The 16,742-nt window shown below is 46.3% G+C and overlaps 2 protein-coding genes across 4 annotated transcripts; one reads left to right on the top strand and one right to left on the bottom strand.

Moving 5' to 3' along the window:
* Positions 1–948: 948 nt before the first annotated feature.
* EPB42 (erythrocyte membrane protein band 4.2) lies at positions 949–10,373 on the top strand. 2 transcript variants are annotated; one of them, XM_058850476.1, is made up of 13 exons: positions 949–1,102; positions 2,508–2,693; positions 3,389–3,619; positions 4,203–4,321; positions 5,023–5,145; positions 5,477–5,651; positions 5,934–6,072; positions 6,457–6,560; positions 6,868–7,110; positions 7,918–8,232; positions 8,676–8,836; positions 9,079–9,212; positions 10,110–10,373. In XM_058850476.1, the coding sequence occupies exons 1-13, from the start codon at positions 1,093–1,095 to the stop codon at positions 10,258–10,260; spliced, it is 2,091 nt and encodes a 696-aa protein (XP_058706459.1). In that variant the 5' UTR covers positions 949–1,092; the 3' UTR covers positions 10,261–10,373. The 2 variants fall into 2 exon arrangements, with proteins under 2 accessions (XP_058706459.1, XP_058706458.1); XM_058850475.1 differs by having other exon boundaries at positions 9,052–9,212.
* A 133-nt stretch (positions 10,374–10,506) lies between these two features.
* On the bottom strand, positions 10,507–16,325 carry CCNDBP1 (cyclin D1 binding protein 1). 2 transcript variants are annotated; one of them, XM_058850478.1, is made up of 11 exons: positions 16,169–16,325; positions 16,030–16,089; positions 15,248–15,327; positions 14,568–14,649; positions 14,020–14,116; positions 13,702–13,775; positions 13,328–13,404; positions 12,455–12,708; positions 12,024–12,084; positions 11,607–11,657; positions 10,507–11,247 (listed from the first exon to the last, which is right to left on the bottom strand). In XM_058850478.1, the coding sequence occupies exons 1-10, from the start codon at positions 16,233–16,235 to the stop codon at positions 11,607–11,609; spliced, it is 903 nt and encodes a 300-aa protein (XP_058706461.1). In that variant the 5' UTR covers positions 16,236–16,325; the 3' UTR covers positions 10,507–11,247. The 2 variants fall into 2 exon arrangements, with proteins under 2 accessions (XP_058706461.1, XP_058706460.1); XM_058850477.1 differs by having other exon boundaries at positions 11,611–11,657.
* Positions 16,326–16,742: the final 417 nt, after the last annotated feature.

The raw sequence follows: 16,742 nt of genomic DNA, 5'->3' as shown, positions 1-16,742 counted from the left end.
AAATGCCAGTACAAACATTTGATTGCTACATGCAGGAGTCTCTTTTGTGTGTTAACCGTCTCCATGGGGTTTTTAAGCCCATTTCAGTGTCAAGAAAGATACAAAGGGACAATAAGTACACCTCTTTTCAGAGTTGAAGCACATCCTACTCAGGAAATCCTACTTGCAGTTGCCAATTTGACCAAGAGATGGTACTGTGTGTACACACAGCCATTAGAAGGCAGTGATGATGGGACAGATACTTCCCTGTTTCTAAACCACTCTGTTTAGAGGTTCAAAACTCATACATACACTGCAAAGGTGCATTTAAGAACATGGATCATGCAAGGAAAATCGAAAATTTGAGCACAATCAGTTGGTTTACAATTTACTTAGACTGAAACTGGACTATATTATGTAATCAACTTCACAAATTATTCTTGAGTTTGTTGGAGATCATGGGTGTCTGCAAAACTATTGATGACTCACGCCACAGTGAAAGCTGTTCACTTCTGATAACTTATTTCCTGTCTTTTGAGCAATTATTATCAATCCAGTGCCATTCCTCTTATATTACAGAAACTTTAAGAATGTATTTAATCCAAGCCTCCAGCACAACATTTTTAAATAATCTGCATTAAGTTACATGAATTTTGTTGTTTCTTTTAACACATTTTCTCATTTTTAAGTGGTTTTACTTTTCTGAATTAGGCACAAGAGCAATGGATTTACTGACTGTATTTTTTAACCCCTTGAAGGGTGCACTCTGTGCACTGTTTAGAGCCATGTAAAGATTTACACTTCCTACTCTGGGGTCCTCAGTGCACGGCTCCTTGAAGGAATTGTCACTGGCTGTCTCTAAATGCTTTGCATCCCACTGTGGAACTTCACCTCTTCTGTAGCCTGTCCTCAGTGTGGTCTGAGAGATAAAAGAGTCCTCAACATCTGCACACCAGATAAGCAGGAAAGGTGGCAGCACCACGTCCCACCCTGTACAAAGAAATCAAGCAAACAACTCTGCAAGAGGACAGTTTTTAAGACAGCTGGAGGAAGGAGCCGCTGCCCACCAGAGCAAGCAGAAGCTGAATATTTTCATGGTACCTGGAACCAGCCATGGGCCAAGGTAAACAAAAATAATTTTTATTAGTTCCAAGCATTTGCCAGCTGTGTGTAAGGAAGAGGCAACTGTTCTTGCTCCAAGACATAGCTCATGAGGCCTGTGGAAGAGCTGAGCTTGCAGGGCAGGAGCCAAGTGCTCCAAAGGCTTAGGGAGCTCAGTTTGCATGGCAGACTGCACAAAAAGGCACAGCAATCAAAAGCTGGTATTGATGTCTGAGAGGAGTCTGAGAAGCAGCAAGAAGCAGCTAAGGCAGACAGGCAAGAGTCTGGAAGCAAAGGTAAGTGAATCCTCAGCACAGGGAATGGGAGGGGTGGGAGGAATTAAACAACAACTGAAACAGAGACCAAGTGCTTGAGCCCCTGGAGCAGGGAAACAGTCCAGGTTCCAGGCAAGCTTGAAGAAAGTGACAGTAAGGTCCATGAAAAGTCATTTGATGGAGAGGGAGCCAGACTCCACCTCACTCACTATTCTTTAAGATAGACAGAACAGACATCTTCACCACAGAGAAGAAAACAGATGAGGTCAGAGCTGGCTCCATAAGGCCTGAACTGGTGCAGGGCTTTGAACTGGACATGATAGGATTTGAAAGCTGGACCAGAATCATTCACTGAAAACAAAATTTATATGGGGAAAAGAGAAACAAAGCACACAATCCAGTAAGAGTCACCAAGAAACACAGAAGAGAAACCACAATGGGAGAAGGTATCAATGCAGAGGACAAGACAGGACAAGACATCAGGAGACAGTGAAATCTGCAAAGACAGCAGTTATGGCTTTAGCACAGGAGCAATCAATTTAGATAGCAGAGAAATGTTCCATGGATTTTAATTACTTTTAGCTGCAACAGAGGGAGAAGTACAGGTCAGAAAGGGGAGGTGGGTGACAGCACGTGTCACATAAGGGGCAGCAGTTACAAACCACAGGGCCAGGGATCTTAGTGATGAGCTACAAACCAAAGAGATAAATAAAGTCAGGATGATCCCAAGGCTGAGATAAAGCAAGGAGTAACTGACAATTTTTTTGTCTCCTGGTGCTGGACAGAAGCATGCATGATGTGTACAAAGCCTGTGTAGGAGACAGGAGGAGCATCTTTTCTGTCTCCTGCATCTCTGGGTATAGCATTGTCAACAAATGTGGTACAAAGTAGGAAAACTGGTGTTTGATCCAGCTGTGCATTTGAACCAGCAGCAAAGTTTGCACCAGCTCAACAGTCAACATCAGAACAACCAAGCTCAGAGTGCAGGTCCCTACCATTGCTGGACAGAAAGTCTCAAAGTCAGGGGGAGAATGTCTGGGTGGAGAAACACCTGATCAGCTGTTTGTGTGTCCCAGAATGCAGCTCAGAGCCCAACTGCAGGAGCTCACATTCTGTGAGCCCAAACTCATTCTGTATCTTCTCACACTACAGGTCTGAGCATCCAAAAATGTGATTTCATGATCCCAGAGAATAACAAAAACCACCACACAGAAGAAATCAGCACTGAAAGGCTCATAGTGAGGCGGGGACAGCCATTCACCATCACTGTGAGCTTCTCAGCTCCAATTCACAACTACCTGCAGCAGATGAAGAGGACCTTCCTCATCGCCCAGACAGGTAATGCCATTACAAACCTGCCAGAGCTCTGCTCCTCCACCCACCTGAAGAACAGAGCTGGGGGCAAAAGCCATCCCCAGAGCTGGGCAGGAGTGACCAAATTTAGATGTGAGGGCAGTGACTTCTTCAAGTAATGCAAAGTAATCTCCTGCTGCTGCAGGGTCACAACCAGATCCCTTCCAGAAGTGACACTGCAGCACAATAACCAACACAGGTTCACTATTCCATGATTTCAAAGTACTAATGGGATCTCTTCTGGCTTTTGGGGTTAGGAAAGTTCAAACCTAGCTGGCCTGTCACAGATTTTTTCTGTTAGTGTTTTCTAGTGAGACCCCTGAGAAGGGCAGCAGCTTTCAGCCCCAACTTGTTTTACCATATTGTGATCACTGGGCTGTGATTTTTGTTACAAGAAACTAAATTCCAGCAACAGCAGGGCTGCACCATTCTGGCTGTTCCTGCTTTCTATAAATCTATGGAAATCACATCTCACTTTCAAACATGGAGGCCGTGCTGACCTTGGAGGACACCGACATACTGACCTTAGCAATGTTCAGCAGGCATTAAGCTGCTGAAGGATCATGAGCCTCTCACAAGGAGAGCTATGGCTCCAGAGATAGACAAGGTCCCTGCAGTCTGCACAGGTGAGGAATAAATACAATGTAAAATCTGGTAAACACAACCAGATTTCTCTGCAGGACCACATTCTTCTGAAGCAGATGAAATCCAGGCTGAATTTCCCATCTCCAGCCTGGGAGACCAGAAGCAGTGGAGCGCAGCAGTGGAGGAACAGCACCCAAACTTCTGGACCCTGTGTGTGAACACACCTGCCAATGCCCCCATTGGCCAGTACACTCTGCTTTTACGTGCCTCAAAATCCCTTCAACTCCTGGGCAACTTCACCCTCCTTTTTAATCCCTGGTGCCGAGGTAGGTGGTCAGAAACAAGAAGGCAGGCTGGGATCAGTCCCTTCACAAAAACAACTTTGGAGCTGTGGCACTGCCTCCATGGAAGGAGGCTGGGGCTGACTCACCCAGTGCTCCTTCCACACCTGCCCTGCTCCTCTCAGCACCTCAGGAGAGAGATAGGGGCTCATAAAGCCCAAAGTTTCCTGCCTCAGCACTTCTCTCTCTTCCTTTGAGTACTCCATTGCAGGTACCCTGTCCTTCTGCTAAGGGAAAAATGTTTGATTGTTTTCTATAACAGAGATTTTAGAATGAGTCAAGATTGTAATTGATCTGCTTAAGACCACTTTATCTTTCTTAGTATTAGAACTTTTCAGCCATGAGAGTAGCAGAGCCAGCAAGTGCAACAGCCTGGGTTCAGAGGAACTTTTTGGACAAGGAACTGGAGATTAACAACAAAATTCTTCTTTCCTGTCTGATTCACAGTCTGTGGTATTTTTCAGGGCAGAATGCCAAAGCACAGTGGAATCTGCTGATGGATGAGAGATGCAAGTGCCTCTGAGACCAGGAATGCTTTTTTCCTGATGCTTTTTTTCCTCTAATCTAGACGATGAGGTGTTCTTGGCTAATGAGGCACAGCGGCAGGAGTACATTTTAAACCAAGATGGCATCATCTACCAAGGGACTGAAAATGCAATCCTAGCCCAACCCTGGGACTTCAGTCAGGTAAGTAAGAGGTCCAATATGTCTGTGCACTCTTCCAATCACCATCAGAGGAAAGCTGCATGTATCTGGTGTGAACAGGATGCTCTGATGAGAGTTCTATCCATCTCCATGTTCTCTGCACCCACTACGTCCTGTGCAGGAGAACAGGGGCCTGTGTATGAAGTCCTATAACCAAGAACATGTAATTTCAGTTTCCTTCTCAGGCCATCCTCTATAAAGGAAGGCATTGATCTGTATCTAAGCTTTGTGTTCCTTCCTTTCATCAACAGGTATAAAAGCATTTAACAGAGCTTAGTAATACTGTCTCTATATAACAGATAAAGTGAGGACAAGAAGATCTTTCTGTTTGTCCAAGGCCATCTGACACAGCCAGTGATTAGAATGGGATTCTATTTCACTTTAGTGCCAGCAGATCACAAAAGTACCTCCGTGCCAAGCTAGAGAGTGCTCCAGAAAAGCATCAATTTCCTTCAATCAGGGGTCACAGTATCATGCTGATGCATTTCCCACCTTCAATAAAGTTGGAGGTCTGTCCTCAGCTCCCTCTGCAAATCTCTGCCTGGAGCCCTCCTTCACAGCCCACTTACCTAAAACTACCAGCAGAAAGGGAGAAACAATCTGCACAGCCACAAACCCTTGTAGGGACTCAAGAGAGCAGAAGTTCATGGAGAATTTCCTGAAATGATGTGTACTTGTTTCAGTTCGAGGAACATATGGTTGACATCTGCTTCGTCCTGCTGGCTCTAGGGGAGCACTTCCAAAGAGAAAAGGATCCTGCCCAGCGCAAAAGCCCCGTCCACGTCTGCCGAGCAGTTGCTGCCATGGTAAGGAGGGCAGAGAGCCAGGGAGCACCTTCTCAACCCCAGGTCAGGCCAAACCACTGACCAAAGGGGAAGCCCGTTCCAAGCAACACCTCCTGCCCATCTCCAGCCTGTCCTGGTACTCCCTCAGCAGAATATAGTGCTGCAGGAGGTTCTTAGCAGTGAGAGTGCACTTACTGAATAAATCTCAGAGGAGATGCTGCACCTATTCTGCTCAGCCATGAAAAAGTCCTCTTGGTCTCATTTGCTTTGGGAGTAACTTCCACAAACAGGATCAGGCGGACCTATCAAAGAGAGGCAATTCCTTAATACATCTTTCTCTTCTTCTCTGCAGCTGAACTGCAGTGAGTTTAGAACCCTGACAGAATGTGAGCCTGGGCAACCCTATAATGGGACACCCCCTTCCAAGTGGCTGGGAAGCAGCCCCATCCTCCAGCAGTGGATTGCATCAAAATTCCAGCCTGTCCGCTACGGGAGGTGCTGGGTGTTTGCTGCAGTCCTGTGTTCAGGTACAGTGCTCCTATAGCCTTTAATCTTTAGGTGAGATGCAGATCTTCAGCTTCCTCATCAACACTCAGCATCACTACCTTCGAGATAAGAGTATCAGTACATCCATCCACTGAATGCACTTATGAAATCTTATTTCCTGAGGGAGCAATGCTTCTTGCAAAGTCCAAACAGCTGACCTGGTGCCATTCCTAACAGGCCTAGCACCAGAAGAAGCTCTGTATCTGTCAGCAGAGGCACCCTTAGGGATGTGTAACTGGTTCACAGCTCTCTCTTCTGCACAGTTCTGAGATGCCTGGGAATTCCTACCAGAGTGGTCACTGGCTTTACGTGGGCTCACAACACCAAGAGCAGCCTGAGTGTGGATGAGTATTATGATGAAGATGGGGCACTGCTTACACAGGACAAGAGTGCTCGTGTCTGGTAAGAACACATGGCAGGGCCCAAGAAAGAATTTGAGACAATACTTGGATGTAGGAAATGAAACATGGGGGAAAGGAAAGAGGTAAAACAGCTGCAAGGAGGTGACAGGAGACAGCTCAGCTGAGATCCTGTCTACAAAACCTGTTCTTGATAAACTGCTGCAACCCAGACTCAAAAGTGCCCTTTCTCTAGGGCCCACAAAAGAAGAATGATAGCCCAGTCCAGCTGGAGAAACTCCACTTGTTCCCCACACAGAGCTCTTGCTCTTCTCAATATGAACTGAACTCTTTCAAGGGAGCATTAACTGGCTGTGGTTTGGCAAAAGCTTTACTGTATCTCAGGGCTCAGTCCCTCGATACAAGCTCATGCTGCTGCCTCTTGCAGGACCTTCCATGTTTGGAATGAATGCTGGATGGCTCGGACAGATTTGCTACCACAGTACAGCGGGTGGCAGGCACTGGATGCCACCTGCCAGGAAAAAAGCAAAGGTAAGATACCAGAGATGGGCTTGAGCACGGCCAGGGGGGAAGTGAAGCATGGCGCAAATAAAGCCGTTCAATATTCCTCCTTTGCCATCTTTCAGCAGAAGGATGCAAAAGGACAGGAACTCACTCTGGTGACTTTAGGCACAGAACTATCATTTGTTTGGTTTGTGTAGCTCACATAGCTCTAAGAACTATGAACTGCTTCCTAATGGCCTCCTAAACTAGATACTTCACCAGTATAGGTCTAAACTAGGGATGGGTTTAATTGGGAAAGCATCTGAATCTTAACTGGACCACATTTTCTCTTCAGGTCTATCCTTCTGTGGGCCAGCCCCTGTTCATGCCATCAAGGAAGGGGACACACAAGTTGATTATGATGTCTCCTACTTCTTTGCTGCCATCAATGCCAAGTGTCATGTCTGGATACACAAAGCAGATGACACCCTCAAGCCAGCTTTTGGTGGCACAAAATACACCGGTAACAACATCAGCACCAAGAGTGTTGGCACTGAACGCTGTGAGGACATCACACAAAACTACAAGTATCCGGAAGGTATGGGGCTGAGCACATTCCTTGTCACTATTACAAGCAAGGAGACTAGAGCAGAGCCAAACCAGAGCACCAGGGTCATCCATTTCTCACTACTTCCCCTTCTTCAGTGGCACTAGAACACCTAATTCTCCCTGTCTCCAAAGCCTAAGTAGAGGTCATTACCCAAGCTTCATCCTGCTTTATGGCATTAAGGTCTCTAGAAGACCAGGTGTTTGTTCACCAAGCACTTTCATGTCTGGAGTACCTTTTCTCATTTCTGTTATCTCTAGACATCCACCTCCCATTACCTCTGTAATGTAAATATAGATAGATTATTTCAGACTCTAGCTTTCTGAAAAGGACTGGTGTGCTCTCAGATACTGCCTAAATCTCTCCCTCAACAGGTATCTCCCCTTTCAGAATCTGAGTGCTGTTTCCCTGGCCCAACCCTACCACCTCACTTAACCTGTGGCTTGTTGTCTTCATGGCTGCAGGAGACAACTGCAACTTCTCCACACATGAGAACATGGAATTGTGCCTTAGCTACAGTAAAAAAAAACAGCTGCCTCCTCTACTCTGAGAGATGTTAGCACCAAGGTGTTTTAAAAACTATGACAGCTACTCCCAAGTAGAATCTGTCAGGCACATCCAATGAATATCCTGACAGCTGAAGCTGTCAAACTGTTCCAATGCACAAAAGGGTATCTCTCTATGCTCTTAGAAACAGTTATCTACAGTACTACCAGAAATCAATGCCATTCTCCTGCTGTTTCTCACTAGTAAACAGGAAAGAGTACCAAAGTATACGCTGCTTCTTATTTGTGACAGGTTCTCTCCAGGAAAAAAAAGTACTTGACAAAGCCTACAGAAATATGAAGGAACTTGAGACAACCAGCAGCAGCACAGAGTTTATCTCCATTCCTACTGCTCTGGAAGACCCAGTCAACCTTTTCATCTGCCTCCAGTCGAGCAGTTCTTTGAAACTGGGACAAGATATTACACTTTCCATTGAAGTGCTGAACCACAGTGGTAGAGAAAAGGCTACTCATCTAGTAGTTGGGATCCAGGCTCTGCATTATAATGGTGTTCCCATTGCCCAACTTTGGAAGGAAGATTTTCATTTTAACCTCCAAAGCAATTCAGGTAAGCACTCTCCTAGGTGCATGGCTAGAAAAGTCCTCTAGTGCTTTCATTACAGAAAAATCCTCCTAGCCCTAGGTTTACAAAAGGTTGGCTGAATAGTTGATTCTAGGTGATTTCCCAGAGAGATTGTGGAGTCTCCTTAATTGGAGATATTCCAGAATCGACTGGACACAATCCTGTGCCATGTGCCCTGGGATGACTCTGCTTGGGCAGGGAGGTTGGACCAGATGATTCCCTATTGTTCATTCCAACCTCACCCCTTCTGTGAAATAACACTTTGGCAACATCACCTTAGAGATTTTCAATCCGCAAATCAAATTTGGGTCACTTAAGCATTTCAATGCTGCAGCTTTTAGTACAATGTTGTGCACTGAACTCCTAGGAATCACGCAGGAAAAGACCAGACTGCACTCATCACCTGTTATTTCATCGCTCTGTTGCAGTCAATAACCTGCAGGTCTCTGTGCCTTACACATGGTTTGGAAAAGAGCTGGGAGAGAACCACCTGCTCAGGCTGACTGCCGTGCTGAGAGACGAGGACTCCTTCTACATGTACCTGGCACAGGAAGAAATCAGCATTTGTGAGTGCCCTCTCACCATTGAGGTAAGATTGGGCTGTCATTCTGCCACTGCAGTAGGGAGAAAACAGCTTTCATAGCCATAAGCAGCAAAACAATTCTGCTGTGCTCAGGGGCTCTCTGAGAAACTAGAGCAGAAGAAATTAAGCTGGACTTTGTCTCTTCTGGCAAATGGGAGCTCAGGCACTGAAAAATTACATATCTCTCTTTAATCATAGAAGAATATAATTTTTTTTCTCAGTTTCAGCTCATTTGCTTCTTTCAACAGTTCCCAGAAAACATGGTCCAGTATGAGCCAAGCACAGCAAAGATCAGTCTCCAGAACCCCCTCATGGAACCCCTGGAGCAGTGTGTGATCACAGTTGCAGGGCAAGGGCTCATTTACAGACAAAGGAATTACAGGTAAGCACAAACTGACTGATCCAAGAACAGCAAATAGAGACACAATACAGGCAAGAGAAATCCTTGCACAGGAAAAGCTGTCCCCAAAAATAACCAGGCAACAACATGGCAGGAAGATATCACTACAGCATGAAAGCCCTAAGCATCCCATCCTTTATTTACAGATAATGCAGACAACTTTCACACTGAGAAGGAGAAAAGCCAGCTAAGAGAACTTTCAACAGATGTGTAATACATAAGTTGAAGCCAATATGGCATCTGTGAAAGCTTCAACATCAAAGGCATAGACAGCAAGAGGAAAACCTCCTGCCAACAAAAATGATAACCAGAGAAAGGCCACAAGACTCAGTCAGAAACACACATTAAATAAGACAACAGTTAGAGGTCACTGAAATGTGCTATGAAATTTAGAAATTATTTGCTCTTGAGAAATAAATTACTTTTTAGTAAGCAACCTGAACATCCTCAAGTGGAGTAGAACTGTACTGTTCATGACATCTTTACATCCATTACCCACTGTAAGCAATAAAGACAGTGGTGTCTTCCCCATCTCTACTGAAGAACCACACAAATGTGACTTAGCCAAGAGTCACCAAAGGGGCATGCTCCCCTTCACATGGCAAATACCCCACATTTGTCTCAAGAAGCTGCATTAGGACAAAGTCCCCTTCGATGTCTCCATGGAGAGTTTCAACTCTCCTGTCCTATCTCATTCCCAAACTACTTCTAGATGACAATTTAACTGTGGTAGCTCAAGTAACTGCCAGCTTTCTTCTATTTATTTTTTTTCTTTCCTTCTCTTTGGCACCACATTCCTGTCTAGCAAATGCATATCCTAGACGCAGGAAACAAAAAACACAAGGGGTGACTCCTGTATAATCCCTTCTCTCCTTTCAGGTTGGGCTCTGTGCAAGCTGAAAGCACCCAAGAGCTGCAAATCCCATTCACCCCCACCCGAGCAGGGCCCAGAAGACTCACTGCACGTCTTGCCTGCCTTCAGCTCCAGAACCTGAAGAGCTACAGAACTACCAACATTGCAGCTGCCTGAGGCCAACTCAGAACAGGTCCTGCTGTCCCACTCAAAAGAGTGGCCATGATCTGTGCCCTGATCACAGGCAAGCATAGATGTTAACAGTTTAATAAAATTTATATTTAAAACCATGTCTGATTTTGATTATTTGCACAAACTCAACTCTTTCTGCCACTATGTGCAGTCTCCAATTTTAGAAGTTGAACCTCACTGTGACAAAGATGGACCCAATGCTCAAGCAGACATTGCAGTTCCCACCACACCTGTGCTTGCCCTACACCTGTGACAAAGTAAAGGGTATCCTGGAACTTTAAAGTGATGATAGATGTAGCATGCCTCTAGGGATATACATATACATATATATATATATATATATATAGGGGGATATATCCCTCCATAAATCTTTGATATTGGTAAGGTAGTAAACAATATTTTCTGCTGCTTTCTGAGAAAATAAAAAAGAGGAAGCTCGTCCACTGCTCCCTAAGGTTAGACAGAAAATAGCAGAAGTGCAGCACATTTTATAATTATTCACTGGGCTGCCTGTAAAAGAAGCAAGACCCTTTCATCCTGTATATATCCTTTGCCCTCTGAAGACAGATAAAGCAACTAATGTAAATCTAGCAATATTTTATTTTTCTCTGAACCCCACAGTAGTTGTAATGTCTGAAGAATGGGGCACGTTAAGATGCAGCATTGCATCATCCCAAGAATCCAAGCAAAATGACACCTTCTGCAAAGGCAAAGGGCAACTTCCTGGAGAAGTTCTTCCAAGTGGCAGTGAAGTTCTCTCCTATATTGTTCTCATCATTTTCCATGCAGCTGAAGAACAGCAAAGTTCACTGGAAATGCAGATGCCAGAGCCAGTGGCAGCAACACACATAGGCACACAAGAGTTAAAGTTGATCCTGTGTGAAGTTCTTAACTTTGTTCATGTTGTGATCTACTGCACCAGTTAGAAACTGCACCCAGCCTTCCTCTGATGCTGGACATACATGGCTTGTCCTGCAAAAGCAGAGGAAATTCATTAGGGAAGCCTACTGGGTGTGTTATGCATCAAGGCAACATGGGGATATTGTGAAGCTCTGAATAAACACAGCAGTAAAATAAGGCTGCTCTAGCCCCACAAGGCTTTGAGCAAAAAAGAACTCACGCTCATGTCTGTAGTCCCAAACCCAAAACAAGGGAACCACTATCATTCCTAGCATCCTTTTCTTACTCCCAACCCTTTGTGACTAGATAACATCATCACAGTTCTGAAATGGCAGCATCTACTGTCTAGAAATGAGTCATCTTTGACATGAGGCAGAAACATATCAATCTTCATAGTAGGGAACATACTCTTATAAAACTGTAGCTCATACTCACTTTGCAATCTCTAAGACTTTCTTTAATACTGAGGCCAACTTAGCAGCCTAGAAAGAAACAAAAGGGAAATAAGGTGAGCCAAATGTAAGGAAAAGTAGGGTCTGAACAGTACTGGAAAATATGGAGGACTATAGGGATGTACAAGAGCAAAGAATGAATAAAACTGCCACAGATCCTGACACAGAATGAAGCTATCCATCACTGCCATGCTGGAAGTGTCTACCAACCCAATCCTGGTTGTGACAGGTAAAAAAAACCTGGCTGTATTAAAAAAAATATTACTGAGGCAGTCACTAACACCCATCTCTCCCTGAAGACACATAACCTCTCCAATCTGATTTCTTCCCTACAGCCAGGCCACTGCCCACGTGCAGATACTCAGATACTGAGATATCAGTACTGCAGATACTCACATTAAGTCGCACAGCCAATGGGTTCACAGGTGGGTACATGCTCAGTGCCAGCTCATCAACACTAGAACAAAAAAGAGGGCAGCAAGGAAGAAATGTTCTGCTAGCACAACTCACAGAACCTGGTCAAAGCCTGCACCCATCCTGAATGCAGGTCAGGAACAACAGTGAGATGTCAGCTGTACCAATGTGAAGCTTCTCACTGCCTTCTCTGTGTGTCGTTTTCACCACGGAGTGAGATGTGGTCACAGCTCCATCCCCTATGTTCCTCTCCTGACCTACACAACTCTCAACAGCTTAACAGCCTTCCCCCCACACCTGTGTCCACCACCTACTCACAGCTCCAGCATCATAAAAGTTATGATACTCAAGACCTCAAAAAAAGACCAGGACTGCTCTAGAGGGAAAAGCAGCATGGGGAGAACCCTGCTTACCTTGGGCTGATCTCATTAGCAATGTCTGCCAGGTCATCCAGCTGTGCAATCTGCTCTGGAGAATCAGCTTTGCCATGGGCCTTCACTGCAGCCAAGACTTTCTTCAGGCAAGCTTTAGAAGCCTTCATTAATCCCATGCAGGAGCTGAGCAGCTGCCGGTCAGCCTCTGACCAGTATGTGTCTCTGTTGCCCCGAAAGCCCAGCTCTTCATCTTCCATGATGTCCCCATAGGGATCCTGCCCTTCCACCAGTGCCTGAGAACACAGAGGCACTGAAAACCCAGAGCCTAACTCATTTCCAGCAATACCCAGGAGGAAAGGGAATGCATATTCTAGACAACATATAAATAATTAATGGAGAAATCTCAGTTGGCTAATCCAAAATGACTGGATTAAGAAAAACTAATCCACCACTCTAACAGTGCAAACAGCAAGAACCTGGTAAATTCTTACATGATCCTAAATTGCCTCCCCCATCCCCAATTCAGGACATGCCTTTATGGAAATCTTAAACAAAGTAAACCAGGCTTGAGAATAAAAACTCATTAAAAAACACACATAAAACAATAATCTGTGTCATGTCAGAACGAATTTATATTAAAGCCTGTATAATTCCCGTGTTTCATCACTGAACCACCACAGAGGGTGGTTGGGACTGGAACAGGCTCCCCAGAGAAGTGGTCACAGCCCTAAACCTGCCAGAGTTCAAGGAGCATTTGGGTAACTCTCAGGCACATGGTGGAATTGTTGGGGTTGTCCTGTGCAGGGCCAGGAGCTGGACTCGATGATCCTTGTGTATCCCTTCCAATTCAGAATATTCTGAGTCTATGAATCCACCACTGCAGGTTCCTCTAAGGCTTAGAGGCTTCCTTACATGTTCCATCTCCTCCACAGCATCCTTGACCACACCTAGACATGCTGCCAGAGCCGACACAACTGCTGCCTGGTTATCTGCAAAAGCAAAAGGATGAAAACTGTGGCACCCCACTGTTTCAAAACAGTTTGCAACAACCTTCACCTAGGCTTGCAATCACTGTAGGATCAAACTTTCTGCAGAGCTCAGAGCTGCACTGTTGTCAGGCAAAGAATCTGACCTGGTTTCCAAGCTTATATATTTCAAAACCAGTCAAGTTTTTGAGTCATTCTCCATTCAGCCTTCATTGTACCAGCTGGAATGCCCTTGCAAAAGCTATTGATCTTCCAAGTCAACACATCCCAGTTCTGTTACTCTGCATTTACAACACTCACCTCGTGGCAGGTTAGACACTTGCTCACAGGCCTCCCACACACCTCCAGTTGATATCAGCTGTTCCTGAGACAAGCTGAAACAAAACCCTCAGAGTCAGTAACAGCGCTCTGCTAGACGGTGGTCCAATTTTCTGCACCAAAGATTATGAACATCAGCCAAAGTCTGTTGCATAGATGTCACCAACCAGCTTGTCACTAGTATGCAATGTCTGTGTAGAGCCCTTGCTGCCTCCTAACAAATATACTTGTAACTTTTTCTTGCCTTTTTCACAAAAAATTATCACAAAATCATAGAATCATGCAATTGAAAATTACAACCTCTCCACTGGAGCATTGAGAATTGTGTCTGTGAGCTGGATCATCCCTTCCACTACTTCAGTGGTAGCATCTCGAACCATCTTCCGAAGAGTTGTACCTGGTTGACATTGAGAAAGAACAGGAAAGTTGGCACAAAGTCAGCACTGACAAAGAGCAAGTGCTGAAGATGAACACAGACTGCTCTGTTTGTGTGAATACACTGTATAAATGAAGTAACAAGTACTTTGAAAAAGAAAAATTCTTCCCAGTTTCAAAAGAACACTGGACAAGGATTTCAACACTTCATAAATTTCAATGCTCAATCAACTACACAACTTCCTATATTATCACTCTCCCACAGATGGAAAACAGGAGCAGCAGACAGACAACTATTTCACTCATAAACACGTTCAAAGTCTACAGAATAGCTGATAATGGGACACCATGCTAATGAAAACTTGCTGATACCAGACCTCATTAAGCTCTGAAACACTAAATTTCTCTGTATAGTGGTGGTGAAAGAACCACCATCCTATACAGTGGTGACTGCCTTGCTGTCATTATCTCACCTTGGCCCTTGGGTAGCCAGTAGTACACGGTGGCAACTGCAAGAATGGCATTTTGGACATCCTCACTCAGCTTCTGACAATCCTGAAAATGGAGAGGCAAAAGGTCACCCATGAGTAACACACAGCTGCACCATATTTAGACATCCTCACAAGCAGTCACTGGCCTTCAGACTGCTCTGAGAAAAGGGAAGAATAGCAATGACCAGTCTGCTTGAAAAACAAATACAGCAGGAGAAGAAGGCACCATAACGAAGCTGTATGCACCTTAACGAGCCTCATGATTTAGTAACAAAACACTCCCTGGTGGGGTGGTCATACACCAGAGAGGAAAGAGTAACTTAGATCATTATTCTGAACTGAAGGTCTTTTTTTTTCCTGTCCTCTAAACACCTGTACAATAAACTTCTCTTAACTGATAGCAAAAATATTGCATATTCTTTGTTAAACCTAATATCTGTATTCTCCAACACTCTATCAGCAACTATCTGTAGCTGATAAAGAATATAAGAATATTATTATTTAGTGTGTCTCCCTACCTTACAGAAATTAGTTCTCTGGGCAGTTCTTGGACTATATTAATACACTCTACAGTACACTGCCCATTTAGTCAAATGAACCAAGAAATACCTGAAGCTTGCACACACACTGCAATTTCATAGTCTGTTGAGGCTTTCTCTCACCTCTGCAGAAGGTAGTGGAGGCCTTGAGAATGCCAGACTCAGCTTTGTAGCTTCCTGTGATGTTACTTGGAATGTCTGACCTAAAAAACCAATCCAATAGGAGCAAAAGAGAAAGTAACTCAGCTAAAAGATAAAAGAACAGAACAGCTTGATGAGCAGCAGCTCTGATCCTACTACTTGCTTCCCACTACACCCAAGCCACACCAACACATAAACTAAACCCCCACTACAAAGAAAAATTCCCTGGTGCATTTGTGCCATGCATGTTGCTTGTGTCCTGTGTCTCCTTTTTCCCTATTTTTTTTTTCACTTGGCTAGTAGTGACAGCCAGAAGCCCAGTCTTCATCCTGGTTCATGACCTGTTCACCAGGATGTGCCAGGAGGCTTTAACAGAGACCTTTATGAATCTTGTATGAACAGTTCAATATCGGCCTCTGCTTTGCCACACCTTGGACTGTTTGGTGACCAGTTAGGGTGGTCAGGCACTGGAACAGGTTGGCCTGGGAGGTGATGGAGTCACTAACCCTGGTGATGCTTAGGAGGCTGGATCTGCCACTGATGTTGTTTAGGCTTTATAGAGATATAGCGCTGGGTTAACGGCTGGACTTGGTGATCTTAAAGATCTCTCTTTTCCAACCTTGCCGATTCCGTGACTCCATGAGTGGAGGGCACGCCCCAGAGCTGGAGACCCGCCGGGGACAGCAGCCCTGCCCCGGCCCGGCCCCGCGGGTACCCGGCCCCGGCGCCCCCCGAATCCCGGCCCGGCCGCTCCCGGCCCGTACCTAGCGCGTCCCAGAAGCGCGGCAGCTCGAACGGCTCTCGGCCCTCGCCCGGCTCTCCCTCTGCAACGGCACAGACAGAGCTCAGCCCGCGGGGAGCCGGCCCGGCTCGGCCCGACCCCCGCCCGGTCCCGGCCCGCACCTCGCAGCCGCGCCAGCACCGCCCGCAGCGCCCCGCGCACGTCCCGCAGCGGCTCCCGCGCCTCCATCGCTGCGGGGCGGCCTCGGAGCGGCCCGCGCGTCACGTCCGCTCCGGGAGCGGCTGGAACGGCCCGGCCCGGCCCGCCCCACAGGGACAGCCCCGCCCCACAGGGACAGCCCCACAGAGACAGCCCAGCCCCACAGGGACAGACCCGCCCCACAGGGACAGCCCAGCCCACAGAGACAGACCCGCCCCACAGGGACAGCCCAGCCCCACAGGGACAGACCCGCCCCACCACAGCCCCACAGAGACAGCCCAGCCCCACAGGGACAGCCCCACAGAGACAGCCCAGCCCCACAGGGACAGCCCAGCCCACAGGGACAGACCCACAGAGACAGCCCAGCCCACAGAGACAGACCCGCCCCACAGGGACAGACCCGCCCCACAGGGACAGACCCGCCCCACAGGGACAGCCCAGCCCCACAGGGACAGCCCCGCCCCACAGGGACAGCCCCGCCCCACAGGGACAGACCCCTCCCACCACAGCCCCACAGAGACAGCCCAGCCCCACAGG

The sequence above is a fragment of the Poecile atricapillus genome, chromosome 15 (assembly GCF_030490865.1).
Source record: "Poecile atricapillus isolate bPoeAtr1 chromosome 15, bPoeAtr1.hap1, whole genome shotgun sequence".
Taxonomy (NCBI): Eukaryota; Metazoa; Chordata; class Aves; order Passeriformes; family Paridae; genus Poecile; species Poecile atricapillus.
This window is presented reverse-complemented; position numbering and strand designations above follow the sequence as displayed.